Consider the following 17,854-nt stretch of genomic DNA (forward strand, 5'->3'; position numbering starts at 1 on the left):
ATATGTAGCGAGGGCCAGCCGACTAGAGCATACAAGTCGCAGTGGTGGGTGGTATAAGGTGCTTTAGTGACGAAACGGATGGCACTGTGATAGACTGCATCCAGTTTGCTGAGTAGAGTGTTGGAAGCCATTTTGTAGATGACATCGCCGAAGTCGAGGATCGGTAGGATAGTCAGTTTTACTAGGGTAAGCTTGGCGGCGTGAGTGAAGGAGGCTTTGTTGCGGAATAGAAAGCCGACTCTTGATTTGATTTTCGATTGGAGATGTTTGATATGAGTCTGGAAGGAGAGTTTGCAGTCTAGCCAGACACCTAGGTACTTATAGACGTCCACATATTCTAGGTCGGAACCATCCAGGGTGGTGATGCTAGTCGGGCATGCGGGTGCAGGCAGCGACCGGTTGAAAAGCATGCATTTGGTTTTACTAGCGTTTAAGAGCAGTTGGAGGCCACGGAAGGAGTGTTGTATGGCATTGAAGCTTGTTTGGAGGTTAGATAGCACAGTGTCCAAAGACGGGCCGAAGGTATATAGAATGGTGTCGTCTGCGTAGAGGTGGATCAGGGAATCGCCCGCAGCAAGAGCAACATCATTGATATACACAGAGAAAAGAGTCGGCCCGAGAATTGAACCCTGTGGCACCCCCATAGAGACTGTCAGAGGACCAGACAGCATGCCCTCCGATTTGACGCACTGAACTCTGTCTGCAAAGTAATTGGTGAACCAGGCAAGGCAGTCATCCGAAAAACCGAGGCTCCTGAGTCTGCCGATAAGAATATGGTGATTGACAGAGTCGAAAGCCTTGGCAAGGTCGATGAAGACGGCTGCACAGTACTGTCTTTTATCGATGGCGGTTATGATATCGTTGAGTACCTTGAGTGTGGCTGAGGTGCACCCATGACCGGCTCAGAAACCAGATTGCACAGCGGAGAAGGTGCGGTGGGATTCGAGATGGTCAGTGACCTGTTTGTTGACTTGGCTTTCGAAGACCTTAGATAGGCAGGGCAAGATGGATATAGGTCTGTAACAGTTTGGGTCCAGGGTGTCTCCCCCTTTGAAGAGGGGGATGACTGCGGCAGCTTTCCAATCCTTGGGGATCTCAGACGATATGAAAGGCAGATGGTGGCAGATAGTTTCAGAAATAGAGGGTCCAGATTGTCAAGCCCAGCTGATTTGTACGGGTCCAGGTTTTGCAGCTCTTTCAGAACATCTGCTATCTGGATTTGGTTAAAGGAGAACCTGGAGAGGCTTGGGCGAGGAGCTGCGGGGGGGGCGGAGCTGTTGGCCGAGGTTGAAGTAGCCAGGCGGAAGGCATGGCCAGCCGTTGAGAAATGCTTATTGAAGTTTTCGATAATCATGGATTTATCAGTGGTGACCGTGTTACCTAGCCTCAGTGCAGTGGGCAGCTGGGAGGAGGTGCTCTTGTTCTCCATGGACTTCACGGTGTCCCAGAACTTTTTGGAGTTGGAGCTACAGGATGCAAACTTCTGCCTGAAGAAGCTGGCCTTAGCTTTCCTGACTGACTGCGTGTATTGGTTCCGGACTTCCCTGAACAGTTGCATATCACGGGGACTATTCGATGCTATTGCAGTCCGCCACATGATGTTTTTGTGCTGGTCGAGGGCCGTCAGGTCTGGGGTGAACCAAGGGCTGTATCTGTTCTTAGTTCTGCATTTTTTGAACGGAGCATGCTTATCTAAAATGGTGAGGAAGTTATTTTTAAAGAATGACCAGGCATCCTCAACTGACGGGATGAGGTCGATGTCCTTCCAGGATACCCGGGCCAGGTCGATTAGAAAGGCCTGCTCACAGAAGTGTTTTAGGGAGCGTTTGACAGTGATGAGGGGTGGTTGTTTGACTGCGGCTCCGTAGCGGATACAGGCAATGAGGCAGTGATCGCTGAGATCCTGGTTGAAGACAGCGGAGGTGTATTTGGAGGGCCAGTTGGTCAGGATGACGTCTATGAGGGTGCCCTTGTTTACAGAGTTAGGGTTGTACCTGGTGGGTTCCTTGATGATTTGTGTGAGATTGAGGGCATCTAGCTTAGATTGTAGGACTGGCGAGGTGTTAAGCATATCCCAGTTTAGGTCACCTAACAGAACAAACTCTGAAGCTAGATGGGGGGCGATCAATTCACAAATGGTGTCCAGGGCACAGCTGGGAGCTGAGGGGGGTCGGTAGCAGGTGGCAACCGTGAGAGACTTATTTCTGGAGAGAGTAATTTTCAAAATTAGTAGTTCGAACTGTTTGGGTATGGACCTGGAAAGTATGACATTACTTTGCAGGCTATCTCTGCAGTAAACTGCAACTCCGCCCCCTTTGGCAGTTCTATCTTGACGGAAGATGTTATAGTTGGGTATGGAAATCTCTGAATTTTTGGTGGCCTTCCTGAGCCAGGATTCAGACACAGCAAGGACATCAGGGTTAGCAGAGTGTGCTAAAGCAGTGAGTAAAACAAACTTAGGGAGGAGGCTTCTGATGTTGACATGCATGAAACCAAGGCTTTTTCGATCACAGAAGTCAACAAATGAGGGTGCCTGGGGACATGCAGGGCCTGGGTTTACCTCCACATCACCCGCGGAACAGAGAAGGAGTAGTATGAGGGTGCGGCTAAAGGCTATCAAAACTGGTCGCCTAGAGCGTTGGGGACAGAGAATAAGAGGAGCAGGTTTCTGGGCATGGTAGAATATATTCAGGGCATAATGCGCAGACAGGGGTATGGTGGGGTGCGGGTACAGCGGAGGTAAGCCCAGGCACTGGGTGATGATGAGGGAGGTTGTATCTCTGGACATGCTGGTAGTAATGGGTGAGGTCACCGCATGTGTGGGAGGTGGGACAAAGGAGTTATCAGGGGCGTGAAGAGTGGAACTAGGGGCTCCATTGTGAACTAAAACAATGATAACTAACCTGAACAACAGTATACAAGGCATATTGACATTTGAGAGAGACATACAGCGAGGCATACAGTAATCACAGGTGTTGAATTGGGAAAGCTAGCTAAAACAGTAGGTGAGACAACAGCTAATCAGCTAGCACAACAACAGCAGGTAAAATGGCGTAGACTAGGCAACGGGGCCAACAGATAGAACAAACAAGCAGAATGGAGTACCGTGATTAATGGACAGTCCAGCGTGCATCAGCTATGTAGCCAAGAGATCAGTGTCCAGGGGGCAGCGGTGGATGGGGCAGGGAAGCTGGCCTGGCGAGTGTTATCCAGGTTAAAAAAAGACTAACAATGACTAAATAGCTTGTAGCTAGTTAGCTGGTTAGCTTCTGGAGGTTCTTGAGTGTGTTCTAAAAATAAATAAAAAATAATAGCGATTCCGTATCACATTGGGTGAGGCAGGTTTCCGGAAGGTATAAACAAATTAAAAGTCAAAAGAGATAGAAAGTAAATATGGGTCCGGTGAGCGTTTGAGACGCGGCGATTCAGGCGGTTAGCAGGCCTGTGCTAACAAGCTAACAGTTTGTAGGCCCGGGCTAGACAAGGTAGCAGTTAGCGGGCCGGAGCTGGACAAGCTAGCAGTTAGCAGGCCGAATTAGCAAGCAGGGAGATAGCGAGGGCTAGAGAGTTAGCCTTTGGGGGACGTCGCGATGGGGTGAGTCTGTTTATTCCTCTTCATGCGATGACATCGGTAGACCGGTCGTGGGCCCGGGTATTGTAGCTCAGGAGTAGCACAGGTGCTACGGCCGGGCTAGCTTCAAGCTAAGTGGGTGGAAACGCTAGCCAGGAGTAATCCGAGGTTGCGGTTTAGCTAGATAGCTAGTTGCTGAAAAATCCAGCTGAAAGATGTTCCGTTTGCGGTGGGAATCCGGGGATGAAAAATAAATAGGTCCATTGTGCTCTGGTTAAAGTCGCGTTGTACGAACAGGCGAGAGCTTTCCGAACTACAGGTTAGCTGATGACCGGTTAGCTAGAGACCGCTAGCATACCCGCTGGTTAGCTGGCTAGCTTCAGTTGAGGGGTCCCGAAGTAAATATAAATACTTTAGGAAAAATAGCTACATTGGGTGAGTCGGGTTGCAGGAGAGTATTTGGAAGCTTAGGGTTTAGCAAAATGTTTTCAAAGAGATATGTGGAGAAAATATGTAAAAAAATAAAAATAAACGATATATACAGGGACACGACAGGACAGGACGACCTACTGCTACGCCATCTTGCACTGTGGGGACGTGTGTATTCATATGTGTCCTGGATGGAAACTTGGGACACTTTCTGCCTCTGAGCACCAGCTGTGTGATGAAGAATCATTCATGTAGAGGTGTTGGAATCCCAATATTCAGTGGTGTCAGACCATAGGGATACATCTCTGTGTCTCAGACACAGTTCCATGTAAACACACACACACAAATACACACACTCACTCTCTCTCTTTTTCTCTATATATTTCAAAAGCAGCATGATTGAACATCACATCTACAGGTGAAGTCAGAAGTTTACATACAGTGGGGGGGGAAAGTATTTAGTCAGCCACCAATTGTGCAAGTTCTCCCACTTAAAAAGATGAGAGAGGCCTGTAATTTTCATCATAGGTACACTTCAACTATGACAGACAAAATGAGAAAAAATTTTTTTTATGAATTTATTTGCAAATTATGGTGGAAAATAAGTATTTGGTCACTGACAAACAAGCAAGATTTCTGTCTCTCACAGACCTGTAACTTCTTCTTTAAGAGGCTCCTCTGTCCTCCACTTGTTACCTGTATTAATGGCACCTGTTTGAACTTGTTATCAGTATAAAAGACACCTGTCCACAACCTCAAACAGTCACACTCCAAACTCCACTATGGCCAAGACCAAAGAGCTGTCAAAGGACACCAGAAACAAAATTGCAGACCTGCACCAGGCTGGGAAGACTGAATCTGCAATAGGTAAGCAGCTTGGTTTGAAGAAATCAACTGTGGGAGCAATTATTAGGAAATGGAAGACATGCAAGACCACTGATAATCTCCCTCGATCTGGGGCTCCACGCAAGATCTCACCCCGTGGGGTCAAAATGATCACAAGAACGGTGAGCAAAAATCGCAGAACCACACAGGGGACCTAGTGAATGACCTGCAGAGATCTGGGACCAAAGTAACAAAGCCTACCATCAGTAACACACTACGCTGCCAGGGACTCAAATCCTGCAGTGCCAGACGTGTCCCCTTGCTTAAGCCAGTACATGTCCAGGCCCGTCTGAAGTTTGCTAGAGAGCATTTGGATGATCCAGAAGAAGATTGGGAGAATGTCATATGGTCAGATGAAACCAAAATATAACTTTTTGGTAAAAACTCAACTCGTCGTGTTTGGAGGACAAAGAATGCTGAGTTGCATCCAAAGAACACCATACCTACTGTGAAGCATGGGGGTGGAAACATCATGCTTTGGGGCTGTTTTTCTGCAAAGGGACCAGGACGACTGATCCGTGTAAAGGAAAGAATGAATGGGGCCATGTATTGTGAGATTTTGAGTGAAAACCTCCTTCCATCAGCAAGGGCATTGAAGATGAAACGTGGCTGGGTCTTTCAGCATGACAATGATCCCAAACACACCGCCCAGGGAAGGAAGGAGTGGCTTCGTAAGAAGCATTTCAAGGTCCTGGAGTGGCCTAGCCAGTCTCCAGATCTCAACCCCATAGAAAATCTTTGGATGGAGTTGAAAGTCCGTGTTGCCCAGCAACAGCCCCAAAACATCACTGCTCTAGAGGAGATCTGCATGGAGGAATGGGCCAAAATACCAGCAACAGTGTGTGAAAACCTTGTGAAGACTTACAGAAAACTTTGACCTCTGTCATTGCCAACAAAGGGTATATAACAAAGTATTGAGATAAACTTTTGTTATTGACCAAATACTTATTTTCCACCATAATTTACAAATAAATTCATAAAAAATCCTACAATGTGATTTTCTGGATTTATTTTCTCATTTTGTCTGTCATAGTTGAAGTGTGACTATGATAAAAAATTACAGGCCTCTCTCATATTTTTAAGTGGGAGAACTTGCACAATTGGTGGCTGACTAAATACTTTTTTGCCCCACTGTACACTTAGGTTGGAGTCATGAAAACAAATGTTTAAACCACTCCACAAATTTCTTGTTAATAAACTATAGTTTTGGCAAGTCGGTTAGGACATCTACTTTGTGCATGACACAAGCAATTTTTTCAAAAATTGTTTACAGACAGATTATTACAGTTATAATTCATTGTATCACAATTCCAGTGGGTCAGAAGTTTACATACACTAAGTTGACTGTGCATTTAAACAGGTTGGAAAGTTACAGAAAATGATGTCATAGCTTTAGAAGCTTCTGATAGGCTAATTGACATCATTTGAGTCAATTGGAGGTGTACCTGTGGATGTATTTCAAGACCTACCTTCAAATTCAGTGCCTCTTTACTTGACCTCATGGGAAAAATTAAAAGAAATCATCCAAGACCTCAGGGGAAAAAAATTGTAGACTTCCACAAGTCTGGTTCGTCCTTGGGAGCAATTTCCAATGACCTGAAGGTACCACGTTCATCTGTACAAACAATAGTACGCAAGTATAAACACCATGGGACCACGTAGCCGTCATATCTCTCAGGAAGGAGACGCGTTCTGTCTCCTAGAGGTGAAGTACTTTGGTGCGAAAAGTGAAAATCAATCCCAGTACAACAGCAAACGACCTTGTGAAGATGCTGGAGGAAACAGGTACAAAATAATCTATATCCACAGTAAAACACGTCCTATATCGACATAACCTGAAAGGCCGCTCAGCAAGGAAGAAATCACTGCTCCAAAACCGCCATAAAAAAGCCAAGCTACAGTTTGCAACTGACAAAGATCGGACTTTTTGGAGAAATGTCCTTTGGTCTGATGAAACAAAAATAGAAATGTTTGGTCATAATGACCATCATTATGTTTGGAGGAAAAATGGGGAGGCTTGCAAGCCGAACACACCATCCCAACCGTGAAGCACGGGGTGGCAGCATCTTGTTGTGAGATGCTTTGCTGCAGGAGGGACTGGTGCACTTCACAAAATAGATGGCATCATGTGAGAGGAAAATGATGTGGATATATTGAAGCAACATCTCAAGCCATCAGTCAGGAAGTTAAAGCTAGGTCGCAAATGGGTCTTCCAAATGGACAATGACCCCAAGCATACTTCCAAAGTTGTGACAAAATGGCTTAAGGACAACAAAGTCAAGGTATTGGAGTGGCCATCACAAAGAACTGACCTCAATCCCATAGAAGATTTGTGGGCAGAAAGTAAAAGGCGTGTGCGAGCAAGGAGGCCTACAAACCTGACTCAGTTACACCAGCTCTGTCAGGAGGAATGGGCCAAAATTCACCCAACTTATTGTGGGAAACTTGTGGAAGGCTACCCAAAACGTTTGACCCAAGTTTAACAATTTAAAGGCAATGCTACCAAATACTAATTGAGTGTATGCAAACTTCTGACACACTGGGAATGTGATGAAAGAAATAAAGCTGAAATAAATCGTTATCTCTACTATTATTCTGACATTTCACATTCTTAAAATAAAGTGGTGATCCTAACTGACCTAAGACAGGTAATTTTTACTAGGATTAAATGTCAGGAATTGTGAAAAACTGAGTTTAAATGTATTTGTCTAAGGTGTATGTAAACTTCACACTTCAACTGTATATAAAAATATAGAATTAGAAAACAAATCAAATTTTGATAAACTCCCTTATCTATTGGGTGAAATACCAGTGTGCCGTCACAGCAGCAAGATTTGTGACTTATTGCCACAAGAAAAGACAGACAGACAGAGAGAGAGACGGAGAGAGAGACGGAGAGACAGACAGACAGACAGAGAGACAGACAGACAGACAGACAGACAGACAGACAGACAGACAGACAGACAGACAGACAGACAGACAGACAGACAGACAGACAGAGAGAGAGACAGACAGACAGACAGGCAGACAGACAGACAGACAGACAGACAGACAGACAGACAGACAGACAGACAGACAGACAGACAGACAGACAGAGACAGACAGACAGACAGACAGACAGACAGACAGACAGACAGACAGACAGACAGACAGACAGACAGACAGCAGTCCCCTGATACTCACTCTGCCTGCAAAGCTGCTCTGCTTTCTAACTCTATAAACACTAAACATTCTTGTCCCAAAAACTGTCTCCAGCTATTTTTTAGCAATGTTACATAACAAAGGCAGAAGGTCATGGGAGAGGGTGGGGGGGGGGGGTGACTTTAGGGTCTGGGGTGGTGACTGTCACATAAGCTGAGCAGAGATAAAGAAGTCAACCACAGTTATAAGAACGCAGCTGGAAAGCACAGACTCGCTGCCATAAAAACAGAAACACTTGAGAAAGAGACAGACAGACAGACAGACAGACAGACAGACAGACAGACAGACAGACAGACAGACAGACAGACAGACAGACAGACAGACAGACAGACAGACAGACAGACAGACAGACAGACAGACAGACAGACAGACAGACAGACAGACAGACAGACAGACAGACAGACAGACAGACAGACAGACAGACAGACAGACAGACAGACAGACAGACAGACAGACAGACAGACAGACAGACAGACAGACAGACGTAGAAAAGGGAACAGATTTAGTGATGTTGTGGAGGAGTTTGGCTATAGTGCTTGTCCCCCCTGACCTCATGACTCCCCTCCCATGTGTAACAGTATAACTTTAGTCCGTCCCCTCGCCCCTACCCGGGCTCGAACCAGGGACCCTCTGCACACATCAACAACTGACACCCACGAAGCATCGTTACCCATCGCTCCACAAAAGCCACGACCCTTGCAGAGCAAGGGGAACCACTACTTCAAGGTCTCAGAGCGAGTGACGTCACCCGATTGAAACGCTATTAGTGCGCACCACCGCTAACTAGCTAGCCGTTTCACATTGGTTACACATGGTTGATGGGCTTTATTCCGATTCTACGTATTGATTATAGTAGGGCCAGAGTAAGACCTCTTGCATCATGGCTGGATAATCTGAATGCCAGAGTTGGATGGGTTGCTTGTTGCCCCTATGGTAGTGCAAGCCCAGGCTTTTAATATGGCAGAGAGAGAGGGAGATATTTTGAAACTTTCATTTGTAATGTTAACTGTTTATGTCTGATTGTTCTCGTGTTTTGCTTTCATTTGCTTTGGCAATGTTAACATGTGTTTTTCATGCCAATAAATCCTCTTTGAATTGAACTGAGAGAGAGAGAAGTATTCTGGCTTTGGAAGGCTCTTAGGAAAACAGTGGTTTTCTTCTGGAGGGGCTCTACAGGGTGACACATTGTTTTATGAGGGTTTTTGGAGATTACGTAATATTTCTCACTCCGTTTTTGAGAACTCTTCTCTACCTAAATGTTCATTCTTAATGCCTTAGATTTGTATCCCTTGTAAGTGCTCCCAAATCATTGTAAAATTAGCAAAGCCTGTAACCTAAAGTCAACTCCTACCTTCTCTAGTGGGTAATGTTGTTCAAACTATTGTCTGTAGTGTTGTTCAAACTATTGTCTGTAGTGTTGTTCAAACTATTGTCTGAGGAGCGACCATTATTTGTACTTGTCCTGGAGAGGCTGAGCTGAGGTGCATATCAATATTATTTAATAATAATTTCCTTTCTTCCTCTCTCTCCCCATCCCTATCCATATCTCTCTCTCTCTCCCCATCCTCTCTCTCTCTCTCTCCCCATCCCTCTCTCTCTCTCTCTCTCTACCCATCCCTCTCTCTCTCGCTCGCTCTCTCTCCCCATCCCTCTCTCTCTCCCCATCCCCCTTTCTCTCTCTCTCCCCTTCCCTCTCTCTTGCTCTCTCTCTATCTCCCCATCCCTATCTCTCTCTCCACCCTCTCTCTCTCTCTCTCTCTCCCATTCCTCTCTCTCTCTCTCCCATCCCTCTCTCTCTCTCCCCATCCCTCACTCTCTCTCTCCCATCCCTCTCTCTCTCTCCCCATCCCTCCCTCTCTCTCTCTCCCCATCCCTCACTCTCTCTCTCCCCATCCCTCTCTCTCTCTCCCCATCCCTCACTCTCTCTCTCTCTCTCTCTCTCTCTCTCCCCATCCCTCTCTCTCTATCTCCCCATTCCTCTCTCTCTCTCCCCCCATTCCTCTCTCTCTCTCCCATCCCCCTCTCGCTCTCTCCCCATCCCTCTCTCTCTCCCCATCCCTCTCTCTCTCCCCATCCCTCTCTCTCTCCCCCATCCCCCTCTCGCTCTCTCCCCCATCCCCCTCTCTCTCCCATCCCTCTCTCTCTCTCACCATCCCTCTCTCTCTCCCCATCCCTCTCTCTCTCCCCATGCCTCTCTCTCTCTCCCCATCCCTCTCTCTCTCCCTATCCCTCTCTCTCTCCCCATCCCTCTCTCTCTCTACCCATCCCTCTCTCGCTCGCTCTCCCCATCCCCCTCTCTCTCTCCCCATCCCCCTCTCTCTCTCTCCTCATCCCTCTCTCTCTCTCTCCTCATCCCTCTCTCTCTCTCCCCATCCCTCTCTCTCTCTCTACCCATCCCTCTCTCGCTCTCTCTCCCCATCCCTATCCATATCTCTCTCTCTCTCCCCATCCCTCTCTCTCTCTCTCTCTCCCCATCCCTCTCTCTCTCTCTCTCTCTACCCATCCCCTCTCTCTCTTGCTCGCTCTCTCTCCCCATCCCTCTCTCTCTCCCCATCCCCCTTTCTCTCTCTCTCTCCCCTTCCCTCTCTCTCGCTCTCTCTCTATCTCCCCATCCCTATCTCTCTCTCTCCACCCTCTCTCTCTCTCTCCCATTCCTCTCTCTCTCTCCCATCCCTCTCTCTCTCTCCCCATCCCTCACTCTCTCTCCCCATCCCTCTCTCTCTCTCCCCATCCCTCACTCTCTCTCTCTCTCCCCATCCCTCTCTCTCTATCCCCCCCATTCCTCTCTCTCTCTCCCCCCATTCCTCTCTCTCTCCCATCCCCCTCTCGCTCTCCTCCCCATCCCTCTCTCTCTCTCTCTCCCCATCCCCCTCTCTCTCTCCCCCATCCCTCTCTCTCCCCATCCCCCCTCTCTCTCTCTCCCTCATCCCTCTCTCTCCATCCTTCTCTCTCTCCCCATCCCTCACTCTCTCTCTCCCCATTCCCCTCTCTCTCTCTCGCTCTCTCTCTCCTTATCCCTCTCTCTCTCTCTCCCATCCCTCTCTCTCTCCCCACCCCTTCCCTCTCTCTCCCTATCCCTCTCTCTCTCCTCCCATCCCTCTCTCTCTCTCCCCATCCCTCTCTCTCTCTCTCTCCCCATCCCTCTCTCTCTCTCTCTCTCTCTACCCATCCCTCTCTCTCTTGCTCGCTCTCTCTCCCCATCCCTCTCTCTCTCCCCATCCCCCTTTCTCTCTCTCTCCCCTTCCCTCTCTCTCGCTCTCTCTCTATCTCCCCATCCCTATCTCTCTCTCTCCACCCTCTCTCTCTCTCTCTCCCATTCCTCTCTCTCTCTCCCATCCCTCTCTCTCTCTCCCCATCCCTCACTCTCTCTCTCCCCATCCCTCTCTCTCTCTCCCCATCCCTCACTCTCTCTCTCTCTCCTCTCCCCATCCTCTCTCTCTATCCCCCCATCCTCTCTCTCTCTCCCCCCATTCCTCTCTCTCTCCCCCATCCTCTCTCTCTCCCATCCCCCTCTCGCTCTCTCCCCATCCCTCTCTCTCTCCCCATCCCTCTCTCTCTCCCCATCCCTCTCTCTCTCCCCATCCCCCTCTCGCTCTCTCCCCCATCCCCCTCTCTCTCCCCATCCCTCTCTCTCTCTCCCATCCCTCTCTCTCTCCCCATCCCTCTCTCTCTCCCCATGCCTCTCTCTCTCTCTCCCCATCCCTCTCTCTCTCCCTATCCCTCTCTCTCTCCCCATCCCTCTCTCTCTCTCTACCCATCCCTCTCTCGCTCGCTCTCCCCATCCCCCTCTCTCTCTCCCCATCCCCCTCTCTCTCTCTCCCCATCCCTCTCTCTCTCCCCCATCCCTCTCTCTCTCTCTACCCATCCCTCTCTCGCTCGCTCTCCCCATCCCCCTCTCTCTCTCCCCATCCCTCTCTCTCTCTCCCCATCCCTCTCTCTCTCCCCATCCCTCTCTCTCTCCCCATGCCTCTCTCTCTCTCTCCCCATCCCTCTCTCTCTCCCCATCCCTCTCTCTCTCTCTACCCATCCCTCTCTCGCTCGCTCTCCCCATCCCCCCTCTCTCTCTCCCCATCCCCCTCTCTCTCTCTCCCCATCCCTCTCTCTCTCTCCCCATTCCCTCTCTCTCTCTCCCCATCCCCCCTCTCTCTCTCTCCCCATCCCTCTCTCTCTCTCTCTCTCTCCATCCCCCTCTCTCTCTCTCTCCAACCCCATCCCCTCTCTCTCTCCCCCATCTCACTCTCTCTCCCCATTCCCCCTCTCGCTCTCTCCCCATCCCTCTCTCTCTCTCTCTCCCCATCCCCCTCTCTCTCTCCCCCATCCCTCTCTCTCCCCATCCCCCCTATCTCTCTCCCTCATCCCTCTCTCTCCATCCTTCTCTCTCTCCCCATCCCTCACTCTCTCTCTCCCCATTCCCCTCTCTCTCTCTCGCTCTCTCTCTCCTTATCCCTCTCTCTCTCTCTCCCATCCCTCTCTCTCTCCCCACCCCTTCCCTCTCTCTCCCTATCCCTCTCTCTCTCTCCCCATCCCTCTCTCTCTCTCCCCCATCCCTCTCTCTCTCTCCCCATCCCTCTCTCTCTCTCTCTCTCTCTCTCTCTCCCCATCCCTCTCTCTCTCTCTCTCCCCATCCCTCTCTCTCTCCCCATCCCTCTCTCTCTCTACCCAACTCTCTCTCCCCCAGGTGTTTGAGAAGCTCAAGGACCACATGTTGATCCCAGTTTCCAACATGGAGAAGGTGAAGGTGGATGGAGCCCTCACCTGCTGCTCTGTTCTCATCAACATGAAAGCCAAAGTCTGATCTGAACATGCTCCGTTGGGGGTCTCTCAGGCAGACCTGGGTTCAAATACTAGTTGAAATCGTTCACATACTTTGATGTGCCAGGTTTGCCAGTTTTGGACTATACTATTGGGCCATTATTACACCAGGCAAACTCAATCAAGCACAGACAAAGTATTTGATTTGATTTCAAATAGTATTTGAACCCAGATCTGCTCTCAGGGCAGGGTCGGCCCACTGCTGCCACCTTGCCCGGTTCAGAACCCCAACTACCTTGCCCGGTTCAGAACCCCAACTACCTTGCCCGGTTCAGGACCCCAACTACCTAGCCTGGGTGCAAGTCTGTTTCTGGCCAGTCTGTTTCTGCTGTCTTGCCCCTGAAAACAAATTGGCATCAAGGTTACCAACCCCCCTCCACCTTCTGAAAGTGCTCATGTGTCAATCAATCCCTCTGCTTACTGGTCAATGTTTACAACCCTTTAAAAACAACCACTTCTACTATAACACAGGAGAGGTAAAAAAGGACAGTCTGTTTCATAGAATGGTTTGAAGGTGGAGCTATATAATGTTACGGTATAGTTAGTACATTATATGCATAGTGCAGTAGCCGGTTTATAAAGAATATAAAACGCAAATATATTTACAATCAACTGCTGATTACTCTATACATATTTGTAATTATTTATTTTTAGATTCAATTCATCATGATTCATGCCACATAACAAACAAGTATACGTTTGTATTGAGGGGGAGAAAGGAATTAAATCAAATCTACCTAGTTATGGGCAATTCCATGGTGACGGAATTACGCAGAGACTCAGATTTTTCACTTTTAAAATGTATATCAAACAAAAAACTGACTGAGAAGTGTAATGAACCACATAACTCTATACACAAGGACTACTTTTAACAATTTACACACCAAATCTTACAAAAGCAGATTTACAGGTAAAACTGTGGATACCGATCGGTATCAAACCAGGATGTGTCACAGCCGGCCGCGACCGGGGGACCCATGAGGCGGTGCACAATTGGCCCAGCGTCGTCTGGGTTAGCTGAAGGGTTTGGCCGACTGGGTTGTCCTTGTCCCATCGTGCTCTAGCGACTCCTGTGGAAGACCAGGCGCAATGCACGCTGACACGGTCGCCAGGTGTACGGTGTTTCCTCTGACACATTGGTGCGGCTGGCTTCCGGGTTATGTGAGCATTGGGTTAAGGAGCAGTGCGGCTTGGCAGGGTCGTGTTTCAGGAAGGACGCACGGCTCTCGACCTTCGCCTTACCCCCTTTTCTCCCCAAGTTTGTGATATTCAAAAATGTATCAAATGTAAATGTATAAAATAAAATCTGTGCCGGTACAAAGTTTAGTAACCGTCATGCTGTCCCCAAACTTTGCAAACGGATAGTTTTTCAAGGTAAATGTTAACTTTTTTACTGTGTAAATTGTTGAAAGTAGTCATTGTGCATAGAGGTGCATGGTTTGTTGAACTTTGAAATCCATGGTTTTTATTTGGCATACATTTTAAAGTGACAAATCGGAGTCTCAGTATAATCCCCTGTGGAATTGCCCTTATCTTAGTCAAATATAAATAGTGAGCTTGTTCTCTCTGTCTGCCATAGAGACCTGAGTTCTCTTACTTTATCAACATCATTGTTGATTAAAAATGTATTATTATTGGACATGAATGTTGATTGATCCCTAGCAGTGGGGGGGGATCCCACTAACTAGCACCCCCCCCCCCCAGTGGATCACTAGCAGTGGGGGGGGGGGGGGTGCTAGTTATTCCACCTGGCTGATCAAGGGGTTATTTCTGTGACTTCAGAATCAAACCCAGGGTAGGAAATGAACTACAAAATTCCCCTGAAAATAAAATGTCAAAGGATGCAAAGTAAAAGTGAATTTCCTACCCTGTCTTAAACTAAGCTGTGCCCACTTTATAAAAGACGGAGCACACTGTGTGACGTATGTTTAATTATGACCAATTGGCTTGTCATTACTCATGATATACTCTCATAACTTTTAACATGCCTCAATCTGCTGTGTGCCTCCATCGAAAACCAAGTGGCTTAAATAACTACTGCTCTATACTCTAGTCAAGAAGCCTTTATAGCAGATTTCAATGGTTTTTGTTGAGTTTTTTAAGCCCATTGTCACTGTGTTGACTACTGATACTCACCCTGGTACTTCCTTCCTGTTATGCTCTTTCTGTATGAGAGCATGTTGGGAAATCAACATGAGACTGTTCCTCCAGCTGGAGAGATGATACACACTCAGTAGGGTCTCGCCACTAACCACCTCTAATCTATCCTGCTGTGTTTACATTGCATAGATAGCCTTTAGTAAGATCTTTGAAGTCTGTTGACGACATAGAAATACATGTATAAATACTAAAACGGGATCTCCCATTCAAGTCTGGAGTCTACATATGAGGGTGCAGACTTTTTCACCATTCTAGTAATTCTATTTCTATGGTTAAGGAGCTCTTCCCAACGGCCTCATCAGACATGAGCGTATACATCTCCAGCAGAGGTTTATGAACATACAGATGGCTACCAGCATCCACAACCAAAGCCTATTGCAGAGTGGGGCAGATGAGCAAAGAACCTGAAAATGTTTGCTTTCGTTTTTTACTTTTTCTTTCTTAATAATCTGATGCAGATGAAAACTGTTTCATCAAAGGAAGTGACGTCTTGCAGTAAGGAGCACAGCTAGAGACTCTCAGCGTGACGTCCAGTGCTCTGGCCTGGAGTGATGTATAGCCTAGTCTGCGGCCGTTCAGGAATGGGCGAGCAGAATCATTGTGATGAAACATGGAAAGAATTCATTTTGGAAGAGAGGCTTGTAAGCCAGTAAATACTCACTCTCTCTTAAAATGTTCTCTCTATAATTCTCTCCCCCTCTTCATGTATATGTATATATATGTATGTATACATGATCCCTTTCCCTGCTATTGCCTCATACACATTTCTGGGGTAATTTATGACAATGATATCATACAGTCTGGCAAAAGGGCGCAATGGCCTGCAGTTAAAAAACATAATTTGTGACACTAGCAGTATATTTTACAGGAGGCCCTTGGCAGGTCCACTGATGATACCATAGTTGCTGTGTATCCAGCACAGACCAGAGCTGACGCAGTCAGTGGCTGTTTACATCCCAAATTGCACCCTATTCCCTACATAGTGCAATGCTTTTGACCAGAGCCTTATGGACCCTTGTCAAAAGTAGTGCATTATATATATATATATGGTGCAATTTGGTATGTACAATTTTTATGGAGGCCAAAGCACCTGCTGCAGTTGTAGCCTACTGCTGAAAGTTAGAATAATCACAATATCCCACCAATCACACTGGCTGTTGCTTGTGATAATCTGAATTTTAAATCAAGTCCCCAAAATACAAATCTATTCAATCTTCCTTCAATTTGAATATTTTTTTTCTTGATCTATCCTTTTTTCTATTGGTGGTGACAACTTTCATTACTGATAAATGTACTGCTCCCACTGCCAGCAACATAATGTGCTGTTCCACATGAGAAAGTGTTCCACTGGTAGCCTAGGTTGAATTCCTCATAAACTACAATAACATTTTAAGATGGACCTTTTGAGTGACCCTGTGTATCCCATAGAAGTGCTGTGAATTGTCCATTTTCTCAGGTTTCTTGGTTTTAGTGTATTGTAGATGTTAAGTTGTGTGGAAGCCTCGGTCAGCCATTTCAGTCTTTTTACACTGCATCTTGATTTTAGCTTTTCATCCACTTTCTACAATAAACTTCATTCTAACATCAAATTGAAGGGTTAACTTATTGTGCATTGTATGGGTTTATACTGCAGACTAACCAGGTTTCCATCCAACCATTTCATGCGGATGAATTACCTGACGCAGGAAAAAAGTCACAACCGTGCTAATGGAAGCAAACAGGATATGCCGGTACCATTTCATATAAAGACACTGCTCGTTCGACATGGTGGGATGTTTTTATTAATTATGCGAGAAATAGCGGTGGAAGCACCTTTATGTGCAAATATTGATATAATAACCATCATATCGAAGTCAACTTGGAGTCACGCGAAGACATTTTGCGTGGTCCTCCCACTACGACTCGGGAAAGCATGCAGTTTATTAGGCTACATAAAAGATGAAGCACTTCACAGGGTGGTGAAGGTGTAAGTTGATGAGCTTGATACACCTTTCCAATAAATATCGCGAGGGTCTTATTATGGTAACATGATGATCGGTGCTTGGCTGACGTTTGACAAATACAAATAATATCATAATGTAGATAGCCTACCCGCACTGTATCTGCTAGCTGTTGGCTAGAGCGCATGTTTGCTATATATCCTAACCAACAGTTTTTGTGACAAAACCATCAGGAGTTGAGAATGTACGGAATGTAGTGTAACGACCCTGGGTTTATAAGCGCGGAAATCGACTATGCTTTTGCGGCACAGTCGATAAAGCGCCTGACCTCGGGCACGAAGATCGAGGGTTCGCTCCTTGCTTTTTCATTACACTGGTGTCAGAAGTGGGATGTACATGGGAATTTATCAGCAAAAGTATTTATGTGCACTATGTCATTACACATATACTTTTATCCGCAAAAAGTCAATTTGATGGAAACACAACTTTTTTTAAACGCACATATTGTTTTAGGCAGATTTTAGAATGTTCGATTCAAAATCTCGCAAATTGGATGGAAACCAAGCTAGTGATTGGGCTGCCCAATCAGTCAATTGCGTCACACATTCAAAATGAAGTGTTATATCGCCACATTGTGGTCGTACATGGGAAAAATAATTATAAAAGCCTTTCACAACTCAGGGTTGCAAAGAGGAACATGAGCACACATTTTATGGAAAATCTGTTAGGTTTTATTTATATATAAAAACACGTTGAGTATGATAAATAAATCATCAAGGACCTGAGCCACGGCCTAATCACCCCACTACCATCTAGAAGGACGGGGTTCTACTAAGCTACTATATGAAATTGTTTT

General features: G+C 46.8%; 1 protein-coding gene across 1 annotated transcript in view; it reads left to right on the plus strand.

Moving 5' to 3' along the window:
• ddah1 (dimethylarginine dimethylaminohydrolase 1) overlaps positions 1-16,647 on the plus strand; it is a 143,570-nt gene extending 126,923 nt beyond the window's left edge. The window contains exon 6 of the mRNA XM_020499503.2: positions 12,765-16,647. Coding sequence (XP_020355092.1) covers positions 12,765-12,881 — 117 coding nt within the window. The 3' untranslated portion in view covers positions 12,882-16,647. The remainder of the gene's footprint in view (positions 1-12,764) is intronic.
• The last annotated feature ends 1,207 nt before the right edge of the window (positions 16,648-17,854 follow it).

The sequence above is a fragment of the Oncorhynchus kisutch genome, linkage group LG13 (assembly GCF_002021735.2).
Source record: "Oncorhynchus kisutch isolate 150728-3 linkage group LG13, Okis_V2, whole genome shotgun sequence".
In the NCBI taxonomy this organism is placed as follows: Eukaryota; Metazoa; Chordata; class Actinopteri; order Salmoniformes; family Salmonidae; genus Oncorhynchus; species Oncorhynchus kisutch.